Source organism: Maylandia zebra, linkage group LG19, assembly GCF_041146795.1.
Source record: "Maylandia zebra isolate NMK-2024a linkage group LG19, Mzebra_GT3a, whole genome shotgun sequence".
Taxonomy (NCBI): domain Eukaryota; kingdom Metazoa; phylum Chordata; class Actinopteri; order Cichliformes; family Cichlidae; genus Maylandia; species Maylandia zebra.
The window spans coordinates 8220888-8246356 of record NC_135185.1 but is presented as its reverse complement, the minus strand read 5'-3'; the positions used below and the strand labels follow the sequence as shown (position 1 = coordinate 8246356).

General features: G+C 38.9%; 1 protein-coding gene across 4 annotated transcripts in view; it reads left to right on the top strand.

Moving 5' to 3' along the window:
- Positions 1 to 12038: 12038 nt before the first annotated feature.
- The window catches only part of rab11fip5a (RAB11 family interacting protein 5a (class I)), a 29883-nt gene continuing 16452 nt past the window's right edge, over positions 12039 to 25469 (top strand). For all 4 annotated transcript variants that reach the window (XM_004554803.4, XM_004554802.4, XM_004554800.4 and 1 more), the window contains exon 1: positions 12039 to 12914. In XM_004554803.4, the coding sequence (XP_004554860.2) occupies positions 12538 to 12914 (377 nt within the window). In that variant the 5' untranslated portion in view covers positions 12039 to 12537. The remainder of the gene's footprint in view (positions 12915 to 25469) is intronic.

Here is a 25469-nt window from a genome sequence, read left to right as displayed (position 1 = left end):
AGCATGTTTTAGATGAAAAAAGAAATCAGTGCTTCCAGAAAAAAAACAATGGAAAACTTAAAAACATGCAAACTTCTGAACATCGACCCCTACGGACCTGTGGTAAGTGCCATATCTGGGTTTCAGTTCATGAAGTTCTGTCCTCTTGTGGCCAAAATAAAAAATAAAAATTATTTATAAATTTTAAATTATTTATAAATAAATAAATACACCATATTTTTTTCTTACCTGATTCAGGTTTGATACATTTTTCCTGAAAAATAAAGCAAGTAAAGCTAATTGCTTTGTGTAGCTGTTTTTAACCTGAGGAAAAACCACCAAGATAAAAACCATTTCTTCACATTTTATGGCTCCAAGATGAGAAAGCCAAAGATTTTTCTTTTAAACGTTCCTAAAGCAATCATTATTCCATAATCACAAAGAGTTCCCCGAAATCATCCTCTCTCTCCAAACATTTATCTCATACATACACACGTTCATGTTAAGTCCTCAGGAGGGTCACGCTGCTCTTCAGCCATCGTGACCTGCGGGGGGTCAACAAGAGCAGCTTTACAAATCGTGACTTCATAACAACACTGGGAGAAGGTCCTCATGGGAATTAACCCTACCCGGGCAACCCCAAACAGTAAATTACAGGGGGCTTACATGATTTCTGCATTCCCCGGGGACATCAAACAGTGAAACGGACTCCATTAAAATAACCCTGCTCACTCCACTTTAGATCTGCTCCTCTCTTTTGTTCCACTGTATTAGTTCAGTGTCTTAAAGACTGCAGGGAGGCTGCTCTGTGTCTGCTCCCTTTCTTTACACTCTCCTTCCTTCTTCTCTTTAGAAAACTCTTGCAAAGATCTTGCCTGACTCGCTTGATAGGAAAGGTTAAAAACTGCATCACTCGCAAACAAGGCTTTGTTTAGTTGTTTATGTGATTCACAAGCAATTTTCCGACAAAATGACAGAACAAAAGGTCCAATAGCTGCATATCTGAGCCTCCTGTAGCTTTGTTTTCATTTTTGTAATGTCTAAACTTCACATTTCCACCACGCAAACCGCTTGTTTGGTAAATTAGAGAGAACTCCCCCGTGCAATATAGGCTTAAATTTCGAATGATTAAAAATGGTATAGCCTCTCAGTAATTGTTTTGCCTGTGAACAATCAAGAAAGACTAGCATGGAAATATCAACTCCAAATTGGAAACTCGGTGAAACAAAAACAAAACAAGAAGAAGAAAAAAACCAGGTCTGATTATGAGACTTCATAAAAATGGAAAAGAGAGAGGACCGGAAGATCAGTGACCGTGACAGTTGCAGTAGCAATCAGGAGGAACAGGACGGGTTATAATATTACTAATATGAGGCACAGTGATATACTTCTAAAATGACAGTGTGCTACTCGCACAGTGAACAGCAGATGGGTAAGTGCTTTAGATTTGGCAGAGGAACTGTCAGTAGTTCCTGTGACAGATCAGGCAGTGTGACGCATTGTATAACATCAACATCTATGGATGGCATCCAACAATGAAAAAGCCATTTGTACTCTCACCAAACTGTAAGATTAAACTAAAGAATATGACCAAGAAGACTAGTTGATCTCAGGATCAACTAGTCTTTGAGAGCCTTAGAGAGGCTATACCATTTTTAATCATTCGAAATTTAAGCCTATATTGCACGGGGGAGTTCTCTCTAGTTGATCTCAGGATCAGCTAGTCTTTGGTTAGATGAGACCAGGATATCTGTTTGGCTCGAGTCCACATTAAAACACCTCTGAGATGTTTTAAAGAGAAAGAAAAAACTGTCTGCTCACTGATCTCTGCAGAGATTGGTACAACACAACACAAATCCTCCACAGGTTTGACTCTGTCTTTAAATTATAAAATCAAAAAATTAAGCTAGAGGAGTTTGTTGGTACATTTAGATGCTTCTGTATTTCCCAAGGAGTGCGTGAATGTGCATATTTGATTTGGCAGAGTTTTTACAGTGAATCCCTTCCCCGGTGCAACCCTTCGGTTTGTCCAGGCCTGGAAGCAGCACATGGAGCACACTAACCTGTGACTTCATGAGGCTGGGTTTGTCTCCTCCCAGTCTCCAGCAGGGGCCTTTTGCACATAAGGCAAATGTGTTAACCACCAAAGCAGAAAAAGTACTAAAAAATTGGGATCTCAGATTTATTGCATGGGCCCTGCGTTCATCGGGTCCCTCCATTTCAAAAACATTAATCTTAACTGCCTTTCGACTGTCATAATGATTTACTGTGTGATTTGCACTGTTTGTTTCTACTTTTTAAATCCTTTCACAATCACGTAATGTAGCAGCTCTAAAAACTTAAAATGAATTCAAACAGCATGACAATGAAAATGAGCTCTGAAATATAATATTAAAATATAAATGACCAAATAAAATCCAAACTACAAACTAGAATCATACTCTGCACTCTAATGTACACACAGGAGCCCCTGACACAATTACAACAGTGGTTATTGTGCAAGTCTACATATTGTATATAGTGTGTTATTAATATGAGAGGTTTTATTAGAATTTATGTTTTTTAATAGTAACAAGTACCTGTAATTGGATCTGTGCAGCGTCATTAAATAAAGCTCATTACTACATCTACAGATTTTCAGAACATGATGATGAAGTTTATTAAGTAAGATTAAACATGCAGCTCTACGTATATAAGTGGTTACCCACTGCTGACGTAAAAAGGGCGGCTTGCCCGTATTGACTTGGGAACAATAGCTTGTATGTCTGAGCATTTCTTTCTCAGCTCCTCATTGGAAGGAGCCCCCGCTGGGAGCAGATTAGCCCCTTCATGGGGGTTGCGATGCCCAGAGAGGAAGTATCAAAGGAGGACAAACACAAGGGCAAATCGTCCGACCGACACTTAATATTCACCACAGACAAGCAGAAAGCAGGAGAGGGATTCCTTCAAGCTGGAGGCTGAGATTTTCATGTCTGCTCGTCTTTGTTTCCCTCATTTTGAGCTCTGTTAACTGCGACTGAGATGATTACTGGTTGCCTATGGAGGCAGAAATGTATCAAGTAATAGTAAAAAAAGAGGAAAAATAACCTGTAAAATATGATTTATGTTATGTTACTGATCACACACTTTATGTCTGACTGTGTCTGTGCCTGCCTCTGAAGGATATATATATATATATATATATATATATATATATATATATATATATATATATATATATATATATAGATATAGATATAGATATAGATATATATATATATATATAAATATATATATGGATATAGATATAGATATATAGATATAGATATAGATATATATATATATATATATAAATATATATATGGATATAGATATAGATATATAGATATAGATATATAGATATAGCTTAGCCATAAAAATCATGAGACTTTAATAGCTAAGATATTATATATAGCCATTTCATTAATATAGAGTGAATATAAAACAAAGTTTTACAAAAATGATGTAACCAAATATATTTATTTTTTTAATTTCTAGTTTATTTTAATAGCTTTTAGGGAAAAATATCAGTAACACAGTACTTCTGTATGTATGTATTTCTTTATTTTGCGTGTTGTGGATGGATTTCATCACCAACAGATGGCGTCAAATCCAAACACATTTCGATAGAAGTGAAGTCTCTTCACGTTACATCTACACATTTGACCTTTTTGCGCTGATTTGAACATTGTCTGCATTGAACGCCTCACACGTTTTAAACATATAAACTCTTTTCATTTCATATATCTGTAGATTTATATGAAAAGTATATTTTTAGAAGTCTGAAAAACATACATTTAAAAGGGCTGTATTAACATTTATTTCCCTTTGTCAGCACATCCACTTCTATGTGTATAAACACATATAGTATAAATAAGTCCGTGATATGAATAATATGAATATGTGTGTGTGGTTCCTCTGACCTCCTCCTCAGTGCTGGGTGATTGACAGCTGCTGAGGTCAGTCCTCGGTTCTTTCCCACATGGCCCTCAGCCGCAGTTTAGCAGATAATTAAAATATAAATCGGACAAAGACCACTAAGTCTCTGGGTAAGCGTTACAAAGGGAGAGCCCACATCCCCAGAGCTGGTAAACCAACACCTTATTGCTGAGCCCACAAAGAAAAACACGCCGCTCTCCGCCAGCTGTTCACCGCAAGTGGTGTGCTGTGTTCACGGTCCAATCGTCCACAGGCAGCCGGAACCACGCTGCGTTCAGTCCGATGGGAAATATTACACATACTTCCTAATTTACATGATTTAAGAAAAATAAATCGCTGACAGTGACAGGATTTCTTGTTTTCCGGTTTAATTTAGATTAGATTTTTCTAGTAAATATTGTTGTTTTTGTTTTTAATCTTAATCGTGATTGGTCCAAATCCTGTAATAACAGTACGTAAAATAACATTATATAAAAATGAAAAATAAAAATGTTTTTGCGTGTTATTTGAATGGAGAAAAGGTATTTAAACTGAAATTTAAACTAAAGTCAAATCAGTTCAGCTAAAGATTCACTGGCTATGAATACTATGAACACTATGAATGCCTATGTGTATGCATCTTTACATTGTGTGCATCTGAGACACTAACAGCCCACTGAAATATTTGATTTAGCAACTCAAAGAATTATAAAATCACATCTTTATGCATTTTTTGTGATTCTTAAAAGTAAAAAAAAAAAGCAACTTAAAAACTTAATTTTAAACTGCGTGAAAATATACCACATCATTCAAAGTTTTTTTAATTTGAAAATTTTTATCCAAATGTAAGATTTCAATTATGCGTGTGAGAGCGAGCACATGTCTTTTCTAAAAGATAACACTGAAATATGGACATTTAAAATATGAAAATGATGTGTTTTGTTTTTAAAATGAAGCAATTTAAAGTGCTTATTGGTGTATAGTTTTTATCTGCCATAAGGAAAGATTTATATATTTGAACACATCTTGTATTATTACAGTTTTGCTTTACTATATTACTGTTTGTGTATAGCTATGAACTGCTGGCAATATATAAATGTTTTACACTAAGCCTTTCTAGTAGCCTAACAGTCTTTCTAAGGACAGTTAAGATCAAATTTGAGCCTTTCTGCAATAAAAAGATATTTAAATTTAAAAAAAACAAACAGCTAACAGTAAAGTGTGCATAACTCACATGTATGGAAGGTCATTAAAGCTGACCTACTGCTTGTCTAAGGTCCTTTAACAAATTTAATGCATAGCTTCTAACTTTAAAAGGTGGGCTTTCAAACATTGTGCTGTTTCAACTAAGACTTGATGATTTTATGAATTATCAACTAAATTATTGAAAATTAGCATTTATAGAAAAAAAAATGAAAGGACTGATAATATTAAGAGGATTAACACTAAGAGTAGAAATCTTGTATTTAAATGTAAAGTTAAAATGAATTCATTTTTATAAATCTTGCAGGTTTTCTGTTATTTAATGAACTCCTGACTGAGCATAATGCAACGTGATAAGCATTTACAGGCAGTCACAGCTGTTTTGGGCCTTGTGTATATGGGTCAGTTCTAGGGTCACGTATGAGGACAGGAGTGCGGCATTTCATTACGTTTATGAGGGTGAGAAAGTGAGCCCTGATTAGGTTTCTAATTACTCACTTAAACTCTAAGTAGGCCATTTGCACTCTGGTGCTTGAACTGGATCCATCTCAGAGCTCGTCTATCTGTTTCTCTTGGCTCCACAGAAAGTACGTGTGTGTGTGTGTGTGTGTGTGTGTGTGGCAGCTGCTCACACTTATTGTCTTCTAGAGTGTGTGTTTATATGTGTGCGCGCATTCAATCCCAGCATTTTACACATGGATTAGTGGTGGTTATGTAACAGCTGTCGGTGTCAGGATCTGATATGAATCTGTGAGCCTGATCAGGGGATGATTGACAGCTCAGCTCCCAGAATAGATGAAGAATCTCTCTTTGATGAGGCCCTAAACTCAGAGTTGATCTCTTCACGGGGGCTTTTTAGAAAATCTCTGCCTCGTCTATGATTGGCAGGGATAACACCTTAATTAGCCAGATGACTTTGTCAAAACATTTTAGAGACTGTGAAATTCTGACTCTCATTTCAACATTTTATTTAAAAATAACAGATAATGATGATTTTTGTTGTTCCACAAGGTCTATCTTGTAGATTTTCTGCACTTTTGGATCATATCACAGTATTTTTACGAGCAGATGAAGTATGCACATCTATGCCATGTTTAATATTTAATCTTTATAACTTTCCTTCCATGTAACACGGCCACTGCAAACAGATGAAAGATTTTTTATCATTAACTAGTTGTTCAAGTCATATTTGCAGTGAAAGTGGGACACAGGAGTGCGCATTTGCAATGTGAAACATTGATTTTGTTTCAAATGTTAGCCATTTTATTTTTTATTTTGTTGTAAATCATCAAAAAATAATTATAATTAACATCCATGACATGCAGTGAGGGTCAAACATGGCAGTGGAGTCTCAATGATCAGCCTCGGTCAGCACGTGCAAGTACTCTGATATCCTTCTTCATATATGTGTATTACTGATCAGAACCCTTTGACAACAATGTGTGGGAGTGTCATCATGAGATAGACTGGGAATATGTCAAGCTCCAATGTTGGCAGGATCTTAGCTGCTTGGTTTTCCGAAATAAACAATGCCCTGCCTTCTAATGTCCCTTGATTGTGCAGCCATATTGTAGGAAATATAACTTAAAAATGCCTGAACCATTTTAGTAACGCATGAATCTCTGCGGTGTGCATTTTTGTGCATGTCTGAATGATCACATGCATCCCTGGGTGGATGACTTGATGTCCAACTAGGCCGACGTTGCTATAAAACAGGAGCATTAAGTCAAATTTCTTTCCAAATGAAGCCCCATAGAGGGCGCCATAGGATCCTATCTAAAACTCATCCTCACTGTTACCAAAGGTAAAGAGTAGTGTTTAAATATTAGAAAAACTTTAATAGAAAATGAACACTTGCCACTTGAATGAACTTATGTAGCAAAATAGACTGAATAAAATCAAAAGTAAAGTGGCCACAATGCAAACTTATGTTTCCTGCGTGTCATATTTGGACTATTATTTGTGATTGATAATTCATCATGCATCACATGTAACAAGTTATTTATAGTGGACATATTTGCATATCAAATTTGAATCTGTAACGCATCTACAGCTGTGAAGATACAGCGCAGAGCTGGAGAACACTACTTGAATAAATGTGGAGATGCATTCGCTGAAGTGGGAGTTGAGCAGATGAGGAAGATGGGAAGATAAGATGCTTGAGTTATTAGATTTGTCTTTTCAGTCACATTTCCAAATTGTTCATTAAAAGTTTCAGCCATGTGGGTGAAATTTCAGCGAGCCCTCAGAACTCATGCAAAGCGTGTCAGCCATTTCTGGTCATCCGCCGAGTTTTGATTTGCATGAATACAGGAAAAAGGATTTCACTCTTTTAATAGAGGTCATAGTAAGGTCGGATGTTTTTGCATGTTAGGAATTTTTAACACCTTAAGTAAAGACCCATTTAAACTACAGCAACCCACAGGGTTTTAACAAGGTTTTAACCCACAGCATTAAGGCTGGTTTTCAGATGATGCTGTTGATTCTGAGTCTGCCCTCATTGGTTGTCGGACACACTAACAGAAATCTGGACTTTTACCAATCAAACCTGCTTTGTTACTCTGCCAGCATCACATCTTTACACAGCCAACAGTCCATTTTGGCAACGCTGAAATAGTTCTGAGACTTCCTCCAGAAAACTGCAATTTGCAAATTGTACCTGTTTTGAAGGAAGGAAGGTTCAGGGCTGAAGCAATCAGCATCATGGGCTCATCCAGTTAGAATAAGAAAAAGCAGCCATCTAATTCAGAATTATTCTCAGGGTTCTCCTTTTATTCTCAAATAAATAAGGCAAAGAAGGAACGAAACAAAGACACACATGGACTTCCTCAGCTGAAAGAAAACAGGAAAACAGATTTAAGTTACTCATTCCCTTAAACAATACATAAAATAAAACCCAAATAGAACCTCACCTCAGCTGCCGCCCCATGTGGAAGTGAAGAAAGAGTGAGCCAAAAGTGAATGCAGTCCTTATATAATGTGTGACATATAATGTGTGACAGGTGATTGCAATTGAGGACAAGCACCACACCCAATCAAAGGTGAGAGAACTAAACAAGGTGCATCTGGTGAAGTGAGTGGGTGTGCTGGGATGTGCCAAAGGGTGGGTCTCTACAACAGTACCATTTATCAGAACTGTGTTTGCTCCATGTGTCATTTCTGTGGAGCAAAACGGGCGAAACTCTGAAACTATCATCTTCTAGTTACCCTAAAACGAATTCATTCCCAAATCTCATTAAAACCGCGGCTGATGAAATTGTATAAAACATCGCTGACACATTTCTGGTATCTAAAATAATGGGAACACAGTGGACAAAGCTATGTTTTTATGGCAATGACAAAGTGTGAGAGTCAAATCATTGTTTATATTTATTCATCACTCTGTTACATTCTTACATAAAGGCTAAGTGTTGAGAAAGTTTTGACAATTAAAGATAAGGAAGGGGGTAAGAGATTTTTGGCCAGAGGAAAGTGTTATCATGAAGTGGCCACCCCACAGCCTTTTGAACTTCTCCTTCTACTTCAGATTTCATGGTTACAAAGCTTTAAGTGGCCTGTGATCCCCCCCCACTGGTCACCACTTGACAGCCAGCCTGTTTACTCAGGCTTTTTACCTGAGTGGAAAATTTCAAGTGCTTCTGTCAAAATACCACCAACAAATCTCATCAGCAAAAGCAACATGTTACTGTGAGATGGCACATGCAGTAATATTTCATAACTGGGCAGCAGAAGACCAAAGGTTTGAACTAAAACCTGGATTCTGACTGGAAGACAAACTTCAAATTTGAGTTGAAAGTTTTTTCTTTTTTCTTTAAACACAAGATTGATACCATATCTAATCAAATATTAAGCTCATGTCCAGTCATTCTCTATTGGTTGCCCTCCAGTGACATCCAACCAAAATCTGTCAAGCATAATTTCAGTTTAGATTTTTTTTTTTTAACTCAAACGAGCTCTAACAGGTCCCAGCAAAAAGATCATGACCACCAGACAGATCCTGACAAACTGTTTGCAGTCATTCTGCGATCATCATAGTCTACATTTACTTTTTCAAGTGGCACTAAAAAATAGGCTGTAACACCTAAAGTTTTGTCTTCTTGCTGCCTGATCTGACTGAATTGGTGCTGAGGTACTTCAGTCTTAAGCTTACCTTGTAAAACACAATCTATCTTAACCCTGCAACAGCAATCAGGGTATAACAATCAGACACATGCAGCACTACTGTGAGCAGTAAATTTGCAAAAAGATGCTGGCTGTAGAAAAAAATGATGCAATTCAATTCAATTAAAATCAATTGATTATATATTCATATGTTTATGTACTTAATGTTGCATCATCCGTCATGTGCTAATCCCTACATTAGGTGAAATAGATTTTTTTGTAGGATGTGTCATACCTCCATATTTGAGCTTACTCATCATAATAGTGTCTCTAGGTCACAACTCCTGCACATTCATTCATATGACACCAGCCAGTTTTACATACTGTAGGAATGATCTCATACTGATCTATATGAGCTCTGAACCAGTGTCAATCTCAAAGGTGGCGAGGGTGAAATTGAGAGAGCTTCTTCTTCTATACAGTCCTGGACTTGTTTGTGGGATTACATAAAACTAAGAACCCAGATGCACTTTACATGAACAGATGACGGTTATGGAAGAAAAACTTTAAATTTACTTTGAGGATGAGCTTTTAGTGTGAAAATTGGAAGCTGGGGGCGATGTTAGGAAAAGACCACTTCTGACTGAGTTTGTGTTTATCGCAGAAAGAAAAAAAATTGCAAATGATCGGTAACTGGCACACGAGTCCTGCACAGCAAATTCCACTCCTGTAATTGTGGCACACGCAGAAGAAAGAAAGACAGTAAGAGATGTGATGCTCCTCCCATTGTCTTGCAGGTTGTTCTGGCCTGTGCTTTCTAACACTTGCCTGGGAGGGTCATGAATTGGCTCACCTGGGCATTCCAAGCTATATGAGCTGGCCAAGATGTGCAATGTTGTGTTCTCAATTTCGTTCGACTTGGCATCAATCAACCTTGGCGTTTGTGTTTTGCTGGTTTATTTTTAGATAAATTATATTGGATTGACACTTACTTTGAGCCAGTCTGAGACGCTGGCTAGGAAGCAGAGGAGGCAGAAATAGTATAAAATGTTTAAGATAATTACTCTTAATTAAAATAAATGAACCTTTTGACTTCATCAGTAAAAAGATGTGATTGGCAGTAGATATTTCTAGACTTTCTTACATGCAAGTTATGGGCACTTCAGCACTACAGCATTAATGGGCATCAGCCACTCTCAGTCTCACATGTGACCCTGGGTCACATGGCGTTTTTCTCCACTGCAGGTCAAGTCAGTTCAGATGGACTGAAGCAGGCGAGTCAACAGGGAACAAGTCTTCTTCACAGTGACAGCTGCTAAGAGGCAAACGGGGGTCTGACTGGTGAAGAGAAAAGTGTGGAGGACGGGTAAGAGGACCACAAGTCAGCACAGGACAAAAGAAAACAGAACGAACTGGCATAAATGTGAAGCCGTAAACAGCAAACAGCCTGACAAATGACATGAGCAACCACAATCGGTTAAAACATGCCGTAAACATGAGGCAAGCTCTGACTGGGAACTCAGTAAGGGACGGTGCATCTCCTGTTACAGAGAGAAAGAATATACTGACATTTATGCCAAACTGTGTCATTAGAAAAAACAGCCTTCAAGAAGTGATAATCTGCGGTTGAGTTCTGGAAACATTAAATACGGTGAAACCATCATGTGACACAGGATGTGCCAATAATATCCGTGTAGTCACCTACATGCCAGTTATTGTTGACTTAATGTCATGACCTTTGGCACTTTCGATGGGGGAAATCCTGCCTGCAGGACTGATTAAAACAACGTGGCTTTTATATTTTTTATCATTACAGATACCCAAAGGTCTTCTGTACAAGTACACAATGCTAATAGAAACACAATGTTATACTCTGTTTGTGAAAAACTAACCAAAGGTCTTCAGAAAACACTTGAACTCATAAGCTTGCCAGCTGATGTGTGAAGCTAAGTGTTAGCATACTGCTAACACAGTGGATGATCGGGAAGGCATGTAATTCTGCAGTTATTCGATCCAAATTCAGACAAAGTATTTGTAAATCATCATAAATGACTGACAATCTGCCCATTGTATGGATCAGTGATGGAAAACCAACCAGCGTGGATAAAGATACAGTCTAGAAGTGAATTACACTGAGATAAAAGTGATGGAAAAGTGGTCAAACAACAGTCAGCAAACTGATCTGTAAACCCTGAATGAAATTATTGGTCTCTACATCAATAAATTTTAACACTAAATGGGAGGCTTAAGTATCCACGACACAATCTGCTGAAAGATCTGATATTTAGGACTAATCCACTTCATTGTGTTCTATTGATAATAGAGCGACGCGATTGGTTGTAGGTCTCCTTAAAACTCAAAATACATGAACAACTGAAAGATGCTTTTTTGTATTAACAAATTATTGGTAAAGTAAACCTCAAAGTGATTGAGTGGTCATTAAAATGTGTTCAGAATTTTAAAATGAATGAAAATTCAGCTCATAAATGATAAATCATGACACACTGCTCTCCACTGCATATCATAATTGGAATCAGTAATACTGGCCCTGTATTTACTTGGTATCAGAGCAAAGCCAAGATTTCACACAACACTAAAATTAAAATGCTAAAATTAAAGTGAAACTAACAAAAAACTAAAAAACTAAACTGAATTAAAAACAAAAAAGTTAAATTGAGCTCAAAATAATAATAACAAAAAAATAGGAAACTCTAATAACTCTGGTGTGCTGTGGTGGAGTTATGTTGGCACACGCTGTCACGGAAACTTCGTCTGGCTTTGTAGTTGTGCAGCTTGTAACTCAGACAAACAGGTTAAGGGCGGAGTGTTGTTGATGTGATGCTTGAATAATAGCTTTCACCCAGGGGATACATCGGGCCCTACGTTACAGCCCAGGCACGTGTGTGTGTGTGATTTCTCCGTGCATGCAGCCATGTGTCGAGTCGGCGCTGAACTTCCTCGTCCTGCATTAGAAGAAGGAGGATAGAGAGGCGTGACGTCGCTGGCCGCAGACAGGCCCGTGCGGCAGGGGGAGAGAGGCAGGGACGGACGCTGCTGCTGCCGCAGAGCAGACTGAAGAATCGCAGGAGCAGCCGGGCACGAAACAACCGGCAACCACGGCAACTTTGTAGAGACGCCAGACGGCCATAATGCGGCACCGCCCGCCGACGACCCCGGAGCTGATGTGACTGTGCACAACCAGAACCGGGAGGAAGCGGCGGACACCACCACCTCCCTTCGCTCTCTCTCTCTCGGTGTGTGCGCAGCCGGTCGGTTTGTCGTTCTGTCTGTCTGGAGGGAGGAGGTGGGGGGACGGACATGTCCTCGCTAAACGTACCGGAGGACCAGAAATGGGTACCGACACACGTCCAGGTGACGGTTCTGAGAGGCAGGGGCTTACGGGGCAAGGGCAAGCACGGCACCAGCGATGTGTACACCATCATCCAGCTCGGGAAGGAGAAGTACTCGACCGGCGTGGCGGAGAAGACGACCGAGCCGGAGTGGAAGGAGGAGTGCTCGTTCGAGCTGCAGCCCGGTGTGCTGGAGAGCGGCGGGCAGAGCGGATACCCGGCTGGGAGCTGCGAGCTAATCCTGACGGTGATGCACAGGGCGCTCATTGGGCTGGACGTGTTCCTCGGACAGGCTGTGATCCCTCTGGATAAAGTCTTTCTCGAAAGTAGATGCGTGAAAAACGAGTAAGTCCAACTGTCTCCGTTTGTAATAGTTGTGTGTGTGTTTTTAGTACGAGAACCTGCTACAGTGTGGCAAAAAAGCTGCGTGGATATGCTTTCACGTGTTGTTGTTTTATCTAATTTCCCATATCCCTTGAACCCGTCAAGGGTGTTTTTCTTGTCCAGTCCGCTTTTTGTCCCGTTTAACTCGCCACACAGTTTGTTGTTAGATACAAACACAGCTGTCAAATCTCTGGTGCTGCATCAGGGCCCTGCAGACACACCCTCCCTCCTCCCACAGACAGACCAAACTAACTCTTAGCAACCATCAGCGCACTCCCCACTGAGGCTCAAGGCTCCCCTACAACTTCTGCAAACCTCACATCCTCCACAATGTTTACATCATCAGCTGCTTGCGGTCGGTTCTTTAGAAAAGAAAAAACCCCACCAACAACAACTGTTGTTTCCCCATAGCTGAGGCATAGAGTAGAGCTGGATTAATGCTTGTCCCAAATCCAGGGATTAACCAACAGTTACATGATCCCAATAAAGCTTCAAGGTATTTTTAGCAATAACATGCTGTTTCACACAAGCCCCGCCCACTACAGCAGGAAGTTTGGTGATAAATCTTTGGAGGAATCTTTCCGTTTCTTTTTCATGGTAACAGAAATCTTTTTTTTTTGTGCATCTCTCTAATGGTGCAAACAGGAGCTTTTCTTTTCTTTTTTTGTTGATAACACCTTTCAACACCTTCAGAGAATATCGAAATGTGTGACATTTGTAGGTTGAGTAATAATGGCACATAAGCAGTTAGCTGTTAGATAAAAAGGTGGGTTTTGCACTGATGGTTCAAAGGCACTTTTAGCAAAAGATCTGACATTTACAGGAAGGTTTTGGATACCTAAAGGTTTTCCTACTGCTTGCGTGTTCGTACCACTGCTCCAAAACTTGACGAGCTTCCCTTCTACTTTTCATCCACCAAACCAGGGTCAATAAAAAAGTAAGTCCAGTTGTTATATCTGACAGTAGCAATAAGTGCTACTCAGAACTGGTACATGATCTTGCCCCATCATGCTGACACCACACTAAAAGATGTTATGTTTTGTCGTGTTGGCTAACAAAATGCCACATGAAGCAGTTTTTTTAAAAATCTTTTAAGTGACTGCCACCTGACCTAAGTGTGCTTTCAGTCAAACAGAGCCATGAATTTGAGACGAAAGGGGAGCAAGTCTCCTCCAGTCGGCCCTGTTGGAGCTGGTCAATTGAAGGTTAGAGCCAGCCTGTGATGATGATGATGTGTCAGCAGTTTGGTGCTGTGGTACATTCAGTGTCTTCACGTGGGATTCAGTGAATGTTCACTGGTTATTAGCAACACCAGCAGCTTTCAAAGCTTCCAGCTTCAATTCTCGTCTTTGCTACTGAAGAGAAAATATATGCTAGAAGGTTTGCAAAAGACCCCCCAAAACAAACATTTGAACACGACGATTTACAATAGTTGACTTTGATACATAAAAAAGCTTATAATTAGACATTTCTTCTTATTCTTCCAACACCAAAACACTATACCCAGCCAATGCGTGTATAATTTAAAGACAAGAAAGGCTACCTGTGGGCTGAAGGTATTCAGCATCTGCTCGCTCCCTGTTCTCTGAGTTTTGCTACACAATCAGATCCTGTATGTTCTGACTACTCTTGCATTAAATCATGGGAAATGTTCAAACAGGAACTTAGAACAAATAGAAAAGTTTGCTCATTTTAAAAAGATACTTCCAACTACTAGCTACTACTATAAGCCTCTGGTCGTATTAGGCCTTGTCAGGTTATTACAACAAACCCCCCTGAGTGTATTGGCTTTTCATTTTGTAGGATAATGGCTATTCTCATTCTGAGAAAAGTAGTATTTGTTTGCTGCATGTTAATGTGTTTTCTGCAGAACCTGTTGTATTTCTCAAGTGCACCAGTTTTTAAAGTTTGATTCAAACAAAAACTCTCATAAGAGCTTTGTCTAACAAATATGGAAGCTAGCGAAGTACAGATAAGCTAATAAGAGATTCACAGTACTGTGCAAAAGTCTTGAACTGCCTGTTATGTTTTATGAAATAGGTGCATTTTGAAATGTGCAAACATGCATGGAAATACAGTATATAAATCAAAAGCACAGTTTGTACAATTCTAAAAAGCTTGATAGTCAATATTTGGTATGACTTACTTACTTTAATTCGTCAACATAGTCTGAGTTCACTTAGGCAGCTTTCTTTAGGAAGTTCACCAGGCTTCTGGAAGGTCTTCCAAAGCTCTTCTTTAGATTTTAGCTGCCTTTTGTTTCATTCTGTCAAGATGATCCCACACCGGAGGCCAATCCATGACTGACAGTGTCCATTGTGTGTTTTTCTATCAAGGTATGCTTTTACTGTGTTGTCCATATGCTTGGAATCAATTACATGCTTAAAAATGAAGCAGTAGCCAATCAGCTGCATTCAAAACCGATATTGCATGGTGCATTAAAATCTGACATTACTTTGCGTGTTCATATTTACATCAGTTTTTACAAGTTCTCCAACACCACTGACTGAGATGCAGCTTCAAACCATGACTAAGCCTCCACCGTGTTTTACAGATTGCTGTAGATGCTCACTGATGTGTCTCTCTCCTAACTCCCTTATACATATTAATGTACTAATATTAAGATTCGTCACTCTCTAGGACCTCTTGCCACTGCTTTTAAGCTCAGTTCTTGTGTACACTGGAATTCCTCTAACAGTAGATGGACCAACTGAAGAATATTGTTTTCAAATACTGTTCAAGATGGTTTTTCTTTTGTTTTTTAGGCTTACTACTTTTTCTTTTCGCCTCCACTTGTCTAGTTTCTGTTTCAAATTGCACACCATGCTGAGATATACAAAGTTTTCGGCTAATAGCTCGTTGGGAATCACCTTGTTGGTACAAAAATACTATTTTTCTTCAAGTCAAACTGTGTTATTGTTGACATGTTTTTCGTTTTCTTTTCTTTTTTTTTAGATGTACAGTGCTGTACACGCTAGTGATCATAACTAATGAACAACTTCAGTAGATTGTGTTTTGATAGAACCCTGTTAAATGTAGTAGCTACTTTTGGCAGCTCCCTCTTCACAAGGGGTCACCACAGCGGGACGCTCCGCATGCTTGATTTGGCAGAGCTTATGCCGAATGCCCTTCCGAATGCAACCCTAAAGTTCAAAACCAAATTGAACTGAACTGTTTGTTGAAACCAGAAAATAAAAATAAAGTGTTACAGTGATAATGGGACAAAACAGCTCAGTTTATTAATATTCAGTTTGAGTTGACAGTTGATGCTTGACACTTAACGTACCCCTCTCCATCATTACTGTGATCTTCTGCTTTGGAGAACATTTTGTCATCAGGTTGATCATTTTATGTAACTTTCCATTCATTGTATACATGGTTTGAATACATATACGATCATTAAGGTGACAATATTTAAATATTTTTAAGGAAAATGAACATGAGAAAGACGAGAAGTCTAGTTTGACATACACAATGCAAAATTGGTTTCCTCAAGTGTGCTGTTTGTGTTAGTTGAGTTTTTTTTGGATGGTGATCAAATCTAGAGGGAAACATAAATGATGGCAGTAAAATCTGATAATAAAAACATGATGAAAGTACGACTGATAGACGGCTTACATAAGGTTAGAAAGAGAACCGGTAGCTTTTCAACTCACTCAACAACCATGAAACGAGATTAAAAGTGACCTTTCCTTTTAGACTGCCATGCAATTTAATGGGAAAACACAGAATAATGCAGTGACAACAGCCTTGTAATTATTTTAGCAGAGGTTAAGAAGCAAGGTGTGCATCTGTAACTTTACAGATTTTAATAGTTAGCCCTTTGGAAGAGTTTGAAGCATCACACTGTATATTTCTACCCCCCCAGCCACCCTATTTTCTGACTTTTATTGTCTGCAGGATTCATCATTTTCCATACAGTGTACTTCTGAATCAGCATGTTCCAGTCAGTGAGTGGAAATGAGGAATGAGCTTTAAATTTGGACGCATTTATATTGGACTGCATGAGTTAACTCTGCTCATTTGACTTGCCTTGTGATTCTGTTAAAAATGAATCGATAAACAACTTGTAATTCAACATTAACACAGGACTTCGCTTTGAGCTGAGCCTTTTGACTTAGATGGAGTCTTACTTGCCTTTTTAAAACCCAAGAATGCGAGAGGAAAAGTGTTGGTAATGAATTTAACCAAGTGTTTATCTTTAACATGAGTTGCAACCTCCGATACGTTTAACTGAGTAGCACAATTGTTACTTCAAGGAATATGTCATTAAACAATTTAGCTACATTATTGTGTCTGTAGGTCAGAAAGGTTGCGTTACTTGCTAGCTTCTGTTTCTCCAGGACTGGCTAGCTTAATGCTTTAATAAAAGTGTTATACCATATTTTTGTATGAAACCAATGAGGATGCTGCCAGTTTGTCTTGTATGTATGTGTCATCAAGTGCATGTATTGGTTTAATTTCTTTAAACAAGTCAGCTAAAACAAAAAGTCCCATAGTGACAATGTTTTCAACCTTATCATGTAGCTAATGTTAGCTTAAGCTAGTTATCTATTGCTAGCTTAACAAATTAAGAAAAGCTATCAAAATCAAGTGTTTACTGGTAGTAGAGTTTCAATATTAATTGCTCAAATATTCAAAAAGGTATCAAATTTGTTGAAGGGTACAAAATGACTAAGTTGGTGCTAAAACGGTGTTTAGTACCTTGACTTGTTCCTAATTCATGACAAAATCAATGGTAATGAATTTTTTTAAATACATCAAATATATCTAGTAACTGGTTTAAATGAGATTTTCACCTTTTATTTTAGTTTGAATATGCATGGCACTGAAAATATTGGAGTTGTGACTCATTGTAAGACTGCAAAATGATAAATCATTTATCTATTGTGAAAGTTGCCTACAGTGAAAACTGAGGCAATTTCAATCAATAAGCACTCTAGGTTCGGTAACTTTTTGTAGTAACAGAGAAGCTTTACACAAGTATGTAAGAGTATTAAAAACACAGTTTATATTCATAGTTAGCAATGAAAGAAGTAAAAGAAAACATATCAAATATGTTCCTCCTTCAGTAATTCTTTTCAAGAAACAAAGATAGAAGTGGATCTTCCTTCAAAAGAGTGACCACAGCATATTTGCATTTTGCATTACTGGTGTAGAGCAGATTACTGGAAAGGTGGGCGTTCGGTGAATTCCCCTACTGGGTCTGTCAGGAAGAAGCTACAAAGGCCCTGCCAGTGCAGCATGCATACCAGGGAACCCATGTTGTTAACAGAAAATTCATTTTGCCAGGCTTTTGCTGATTATCAGATTTGCCATATTCAGGTTTCCTTTATAATCAAGTTTCTTCCCAAGAGTATAAATGTCAGCTCTTTTATTCAGTTATTTATTTATTTATTCTTTGCTGCCTGCCAGTGATTCTTTACTGGTTCAGTGCTTCTTGTTGTGCTAAGATTATATATTTAGATTTGGTGCTTTACAACTTCTTCTTTGTATCGGCTCTCTGTCACAGTTCCCTGCCCTGTTGTGTATGTGTAGGAAGAAAATCTGTGATGTTGTTTCAGGCCTGAGAGCTGAACGTCTATTTGCTGAGTGAGGCAGGAAGATGGTGTGTTTATTTCTGTGTGTGAGAGAGAGAGATGTAGATCCAGAAAAATCCTCTGCTAAGAGCCAACAGACTTTCAGTAGCTACAAGCTGGAGAAAATCTAGTCTAATGGACATTAAAAGTTATATAACAGTGTGACCTGTTAAGTCACCCTAGATAATATAAATGTAGCATGGCTTTCTGGGAAAATTTTCCATGGAGATTTTTCAGACAATAATCTGTATAGATTATACAGATAGCCGAGTATGCAGGAGTCCACTGGTCGTTCGAGGGATATGTTCCTGAGTGATGGAGAGGCAGTGTGTGTCTACATCACAAAAATCTCATCAGACCATCTGGTTGTATTCAACAAAGCCAGAAAGTAAAGGAGAGGAGGCGCACATAGAGGATGACTGCTGTTTTGTTTGCTAATATTTTGTAGCAGGCCACAATTGCTAGATGAGTTTGACTTGCTTCCAGATCTAGGTCAGCTAACATTGCTGCCTTTTCCTGTATTTCTAGCTAGTCAAATAGCTAGCATGCTAATGTAAAGTTATTTTAAAGTGATGCCAGGTTAGCTCCTCTCTAGTATTAGCATTGTGCCATAGTGTGGCATATTGTATAATATCATCAGTATAGTGGTTACTAACAGTGGCAGTGAGGGGTACCTTTGGAGTTTGTATTTATAGCTAATGCTTGCTTTTTGTCAAGATTGAAGTGTAATCACTACTTTAAAATTAAAAATGCAAACATTCTTGCTTTTCCTTGATGACCAAATTACATTTGGAATCATGAGAAATCTCTTAAGTTTATTAGACTCTACGTAAGTCGATGAACAATCCCCTGATTTTAATTTTTTTTATGATGAAGGTAATGAGTAGTGATGTGATTAAACTAAGGTAATTTAAGGGGTTAGATAATGTGAGTTAATCTGTAGTGAATACCTCTTTGTTACTTGCAGAGCATCACTGGTGAGTTAAGTAGTCATTCAGGAGGGAAATACAGTTTATTGAAAGATGATAGGGAAAAGTTATACATGCCCGATTGCTTAAGTTTCCCATTGAGTCCCCCGTCCTGAAAGTCTTAGCTCTGTTGCCTAATTTTCTTCTCATTTGCTTCTTTCTTACTCGGTACTTAGATATTTAATGGTAGTTGTTGTACATAAACCTTGGAAAGCTGGCAGACTCGAGCGTCACATTTCGGCTACTTTTCAGACTGAAACACTGGAACGCAGTGGTGGCAAGAATGTGGCAAACTTTGCGTTGCAAAAAATGTTCTTGGATGTCTTCTGGTGGCCTTGCATATTAGTGCCTGATTCTTGTAGATATAGCTTAAAACCTGATTACAATGTATTATTTGGCATAGCCTGCGTTAGTATTCTGTAATCTGCATTTATTTTTATTTTGCATTTTCTTTTATTGTGGATTCTTTTTTTCTGTCTGTTATTGCAGTCTATCTAGTTTTTATACAACGAGCATTCATGTCCAGGTTTATTTATCACTCATTTATCCCTAATATGTATCTGCGACTATGTGGTTTTAAAGAATTGGGAGGGAAGTTGGTCGGTAGGTTTTTCGCTCATAGCATCCAGATGTGGAATGTGGTTTGGGTCTCACAGCCTGTCTGCTTCTTCTGCTGAGGAAGCAGGAATCCAGGGCATATTACCAGTATTACCCACAGTATTCCTGAAGGGCTTGTTGGCCTAATTAATTCAGAAAGGTGTAATGGGAAGTGTTCAGTGTTGGTAACTCAAATGAACAACACTGCTTGCATCCTTTTTTATGCACTTGGATATGATATGGAGGTGATGGTCTGCTATCATTGTTGAAGACCACTGACTGCTGTATTTTTTTCACTATATCCTTTGTTTTGGCTGTAATTGTTCATTATTTTATGAATTTTCTGCTGAATCATTTCATCATTTTGGATAAAAAGTTGACCCTTTTCTTACCTTCCCCCCCCCCCCCCCCCCCCCCCCAACAGAAAATCCCTGCCAGCACTAGAGCCGAACATTGATGACGATTCCTAACAGAGTATTGTTAAAAAGAAAACCTTGTGTTTTTTGGGGGTTTTTTTGGATTACGCTGTAATATAGCAGTTTGTAGTGTGTTGGAAATTTTGGTAAAGGTTTTTGTTTCAAAAATACTCTCATCTACTGAAGTCCTTGTGCGTTAGCATGAGCACAGCCCTCTAGAGCTGCTAGAAAAGCTGTTAGCTTCATTTCTAAATGTGACAGACTGTTCGAGAAGTGACAAAGTTTCTTCACTCTTGTGTCTGGCCCCGATACCACAGAGGCTCACAGAGGCCGACTACACACTGGATGAAACGAGTTGATAGCCTACTTGTGTTGTAATTTCAGCTCTCGTCTGCTCCGAAGGGTGGTTTCTAGGGATTGACATATAGCCTGTAAGTTGAAGTCTGCAATAAGACAGCAGCTTCAGAGTGGGAACATCTTCCTGTGTGCTCTGTGGTAGATCAGGGAGATTGAGGAGATGGTGGTGTGTTGCTGGGATGGGGTGGAGTGTTGTGATTTCCTGTTTTCCCAAGATGGGGAAGCAGATGTGTAGTTATGCTCTGCAGCTCTGGAATGGCATTTTTCCCTCTCTTATGACAATTAAAAGCCTGTTTAGACTTCCACAAGTTCCCAAAAACAAGAAGAACATTTTCCATCTTTATTGTGTTTTCACTTAGTGCTTATAACGAAAACCGTGTTTGCACGATGGCCTTAGTGAACTATACAGTTTCTGTGTGGGATGATGCTTTTGGGAAACTGGCTCCTCTTCGGTAGCAGGCTGTGCTCTGCCTGAGTATGTGGGCTACAAAATGTAGGTTGCTGCTTTTGTCTCTCTTGCAGTTTCTGTATTTGGGCCTCTTGTGTGTTTTACTTGTTGTTCACATTTATTATTGTCAAGCTTAGTCATGCATCAGGCAAGAACAGGTGCACGTACAACGGAACTGTACGTGGCCTTTTAAGTATTTTGCAACTTCTTTATTTTTATATGACCAGTTAGAAATGTTATTTTGAGAAGACAAAGGCACAAAATGTTACCGTGTGCAGGTTTAGAGAAAGATGTACATATTTTTAATGAATTACAATCCCTGTAATGTTAGTGATGGTGGCTGTAGTACTAAGTATCCCTGAGGAAACCTTGCATAGCTTCCCTGGCCCTGTGTTTGGAATGTGAACCCCACCTCGGCTGACGTGCCAGGAGGAGGACCGATACTATTGTTGACACGTCGATGTGAAATTCGAAACCACACCTAACAGGCGTTTGAGACATATTATTAGTGACAGGAGAATGAGCCCACACAAAAAAAATCTGTTTTGGCTCCAAACATTAAAAAGAAAATAGACAAGTTCAGAGCTGAGGAATTGACTTTGTTGACATGTTGCTCAATAATCCCTTAAAAGGATTTGTCTTAATGAAACGCGCCAATATAAATACCTTATCTGGATTAGACTAAATCAGCCTCAAACTCATCATTCAGCAAACGTAGAAACATAAGACCCAGGCTTATAGGCTGTATGTATTTGCTTCATTGGAGTGCTGCTCCCGCCTACGCCTTTTTCATGTGTGTGAATGATATCTGGTTCGTTAATGAAAACAACGTGCTCAAGTGGCAGATTTCCATTGTTGCCTCATTTCTGTGAGGTATAGTTCTCTTGTTCTTGGGCCGTAAAAAGCATTCCTCTCTCCTTATACGCCGAGCTCCACCTGCTCATTAGTCGCGCCTCTTGGAGTTTGACTTTTAGAGTTGCTTTACTAATTGTTTTCAGTGACATTCTTCTTGGGTGTTACCATGTTTTCAGGGCTGAACTTGAGGTCAGAGGCAGGACGATGATGATTACATAACAGGCTGTGCAGTGAATTATATGACTTGTGTTATTTCTTCTCTGCAGCCTACTATTACGCCAGTGTTGTTGCCAGAAACGACTTTCTCGTCTCTGTTCCTCTGTAATCAAACAGAAGATTGGTTGAAGAGTAGGGATGGGTATTGATAAGATTTTCACGATTCCGATTCCATTTTCGATTCTGTTTAACATTCATTTAAGGTCATCGTGTGTTTTGTGAGCAAATGCTTTTGGATATTCGTAGTGTTTCCTCCCTTAAATGAAATCTCTACTTTGCAAGTATTGCAAGTTGCCCTGTTGTCATCCGTTCTCGTAAAGTATAACCAAACTTTTGAGCGTTTGAGCCGCTTATGCGCCGTGTTTCCTGCCAGGTAAATGATGCTCTGCAACGTGGTGACGTCATTCGGGGCGACTGGAATCGATAAGGGAATCGTTTGCAAAAATGGCAAACAACTCCAAGGAATTGAAACAGTGGGAACCGGTTCTCAACAAGAACCGGTTTTTGATACCCATCCCTATTGAAGAGAAGAGAGTTTGGTATTCTGATTAGATTTAGATGATTTCATGTTGGGTTCATGAGTCTGTCAGTCCTACTCCATAGTCTTTTTTTTCTCCATTATATTGTGTCTTCAATATAATGTTACATTTTGACCAGGTGCTGTAGTCAAAATGTAGGCATTTAAAACACTTATTTATGCTTTAATTACTAGCTCTAAATCTTAAATATCTTTTTTTAATGTCAGTTTTTCAACATTTTGGTCTAAAACTAAATCCTCTCCAGTCTTGCTTCTTGGACTGATGGAGCTTGGTAAGCTGGCAAATGCTAATTTGTCTCATAAGTATGTGTTTATCTCATAGGTTAAGCATTTTTTGCCTATTGGCGTTAAGCGAAGATAACAACCCTGACTGTTGAATGTGTTATTAATGTCTTGTAGTGCTGTGCACGTTGTTCTCTAAATAGAAACAAGCCCCCCACAAAGTTTTCATTCTTGGCCTCTGCAGCTTTTTTATTAGCAGCATACATGTGCAGCATATATTTACACTCTTGGGTCATCTAAGATTTCAGCAGCAAGTAATCTAAACCAATCTGCAATCAGAATCAGAATACTTCATTAATCCCTAGGAAAATGACAACAAGGTGATTCAAAGTGCTTTACAGAGACATTAAAGAACAAAAACAAATAAAAAGCATGATTTAAAATTGATTAAAAAAAAACAGTAGATAAAATCAGTAGTTAAAATGTATGTTTTGAAATTTAAGCTTAACAGTGTGGATTTGGTGTTTTGTTCAAATGCAGGTAGAAGAGTCTTCAACCTGGATTTAAATAAACTGAGTGCTTCAGCTGATCTGAGGCTTTCTGGGAGTTTGTTCCAGATATAAGGAGCATAAAAGCTGAATGCAGCTTCTCCGTGTCTGGTTCTGACTCTGGGAACTGATAAAAAACCGGATCCAGATGACCTGAGGGATCTGGAAGGTTCATACTGGGTCAGGAGGTCACTGACGAGAATAATCCATGCTATTTTAACATTATAGCTTATACTTTAGAATGTAATTCAATTGATACTTAAACTGTACATTTATATCTACAGGGAGTGCAGAATTATTAGGCAAGTTGTATTTTTGAGGAATAATTTTATTATTGAACAACAACCATGTTCTCAATGAACCCAAAAAACTCATTAATATCAAAGCTGAATGTTTTTGGAAGTAGTTTTTAGTTTGTTTTTAGTTTTAGCTATTTTAGGGGGATATCTGTGTGTGCAGGTGACTATTACTGTGCATAATTATTAGGCAACTTAACAAAAAACCAATATATACCCATTTCAATTATTTATTTTTACCAGTGAAACCAATATAACATCTCCACATTCACAAATATACATTTCTGACATTCAAAAACAAAACAAAAACAAATCAGCGACCAATATAGCCACCTTTCTTTGCAAGGACACTCAAAAGCCTGCCATCCATGGATTCTGTCAGTGTTTTGATCTGTTCACCATCAACATTGCGTGCAGCAGCAACCACAGCCTCCCAGACACTGTTCAGAGAGGTGTACTGTTTTCCCTCCTTGTAAATCTCACATTTGATGATGGACCACAGGTTCTCAATGGGGTTCAGATCAGGTGAACAAGGAGGCCGTGTCATTAGTTTTTCTTCTTTTATACCCTTTCTTGCCAGCCACGCTGTGGAGTACTTGGACGCGTGTGATGGAGCATTGTCCTGCATGAAAATCATGTTTTTCTTGAAGGATGCAGACTTCTTCCTGTACCACTGCTTGAAGAAGGTGTCTTCCAGAAACTGGCAGTAGGACTGGGAGTTGAGCTTGACTCCATCCTCAACCCGGAAAGGCCCCACAAGCTCATCTTTGATGATACCAGCCCAAACCAGTACTCCACCTCCACCTTGCTGGCGTCTGAGTCAGACTGGAGCTCTCTGCCCTTTACCAATCCAGCCACGGGCCCATCCATCTGGCCCATCAAGACTCACTCTCATTTCATCAGTCCATAAAACCTTAGAAAAACCAGTCTTGAGATATTTCTTGGCCCAGTCTTGACGTTTCAGCTTGTGTGTCTTGTTCAGTGGTGGTCGTCTTTCAGCCTTTCTTACCTTGGCCATGTCTCTGAGTATTGCACACCTTGTGTTTTTGGGCACTCCAGTGATGTTGCAGCTCTGAAATATGGCCAAACTGGTGGCAAGTGGCATCTTGGCAGCTGCACGCTTGACTTTTCTCAGTTCGTGGGCAGTTATTTTGCGCCTTGGTTTTTCCACACGCTTCTTGCGACGCTGTTGACTATTTTGAATGAAACGCTTGATTGTTCGATGATCACGCTTCAGAAGCTTTGCAATTTTGAGACTGCTGCATCCCCCTGCAAGATATCTCACTATTTTTGACTTTTCTGAGCCTGTCAAGTCCTTCTTTTGACCCATTTTGCCAAAGGAAAGGACGTTGCCTAATAATTATGCACACCTGATATAGGGTGTTGATGTCATTAGACCACACCCCTTCTCATTACAGAGTTGCACATCACCTAATATGCTTAATTGGTAGTAGGCTTTCGAGCCTATACAGCTTG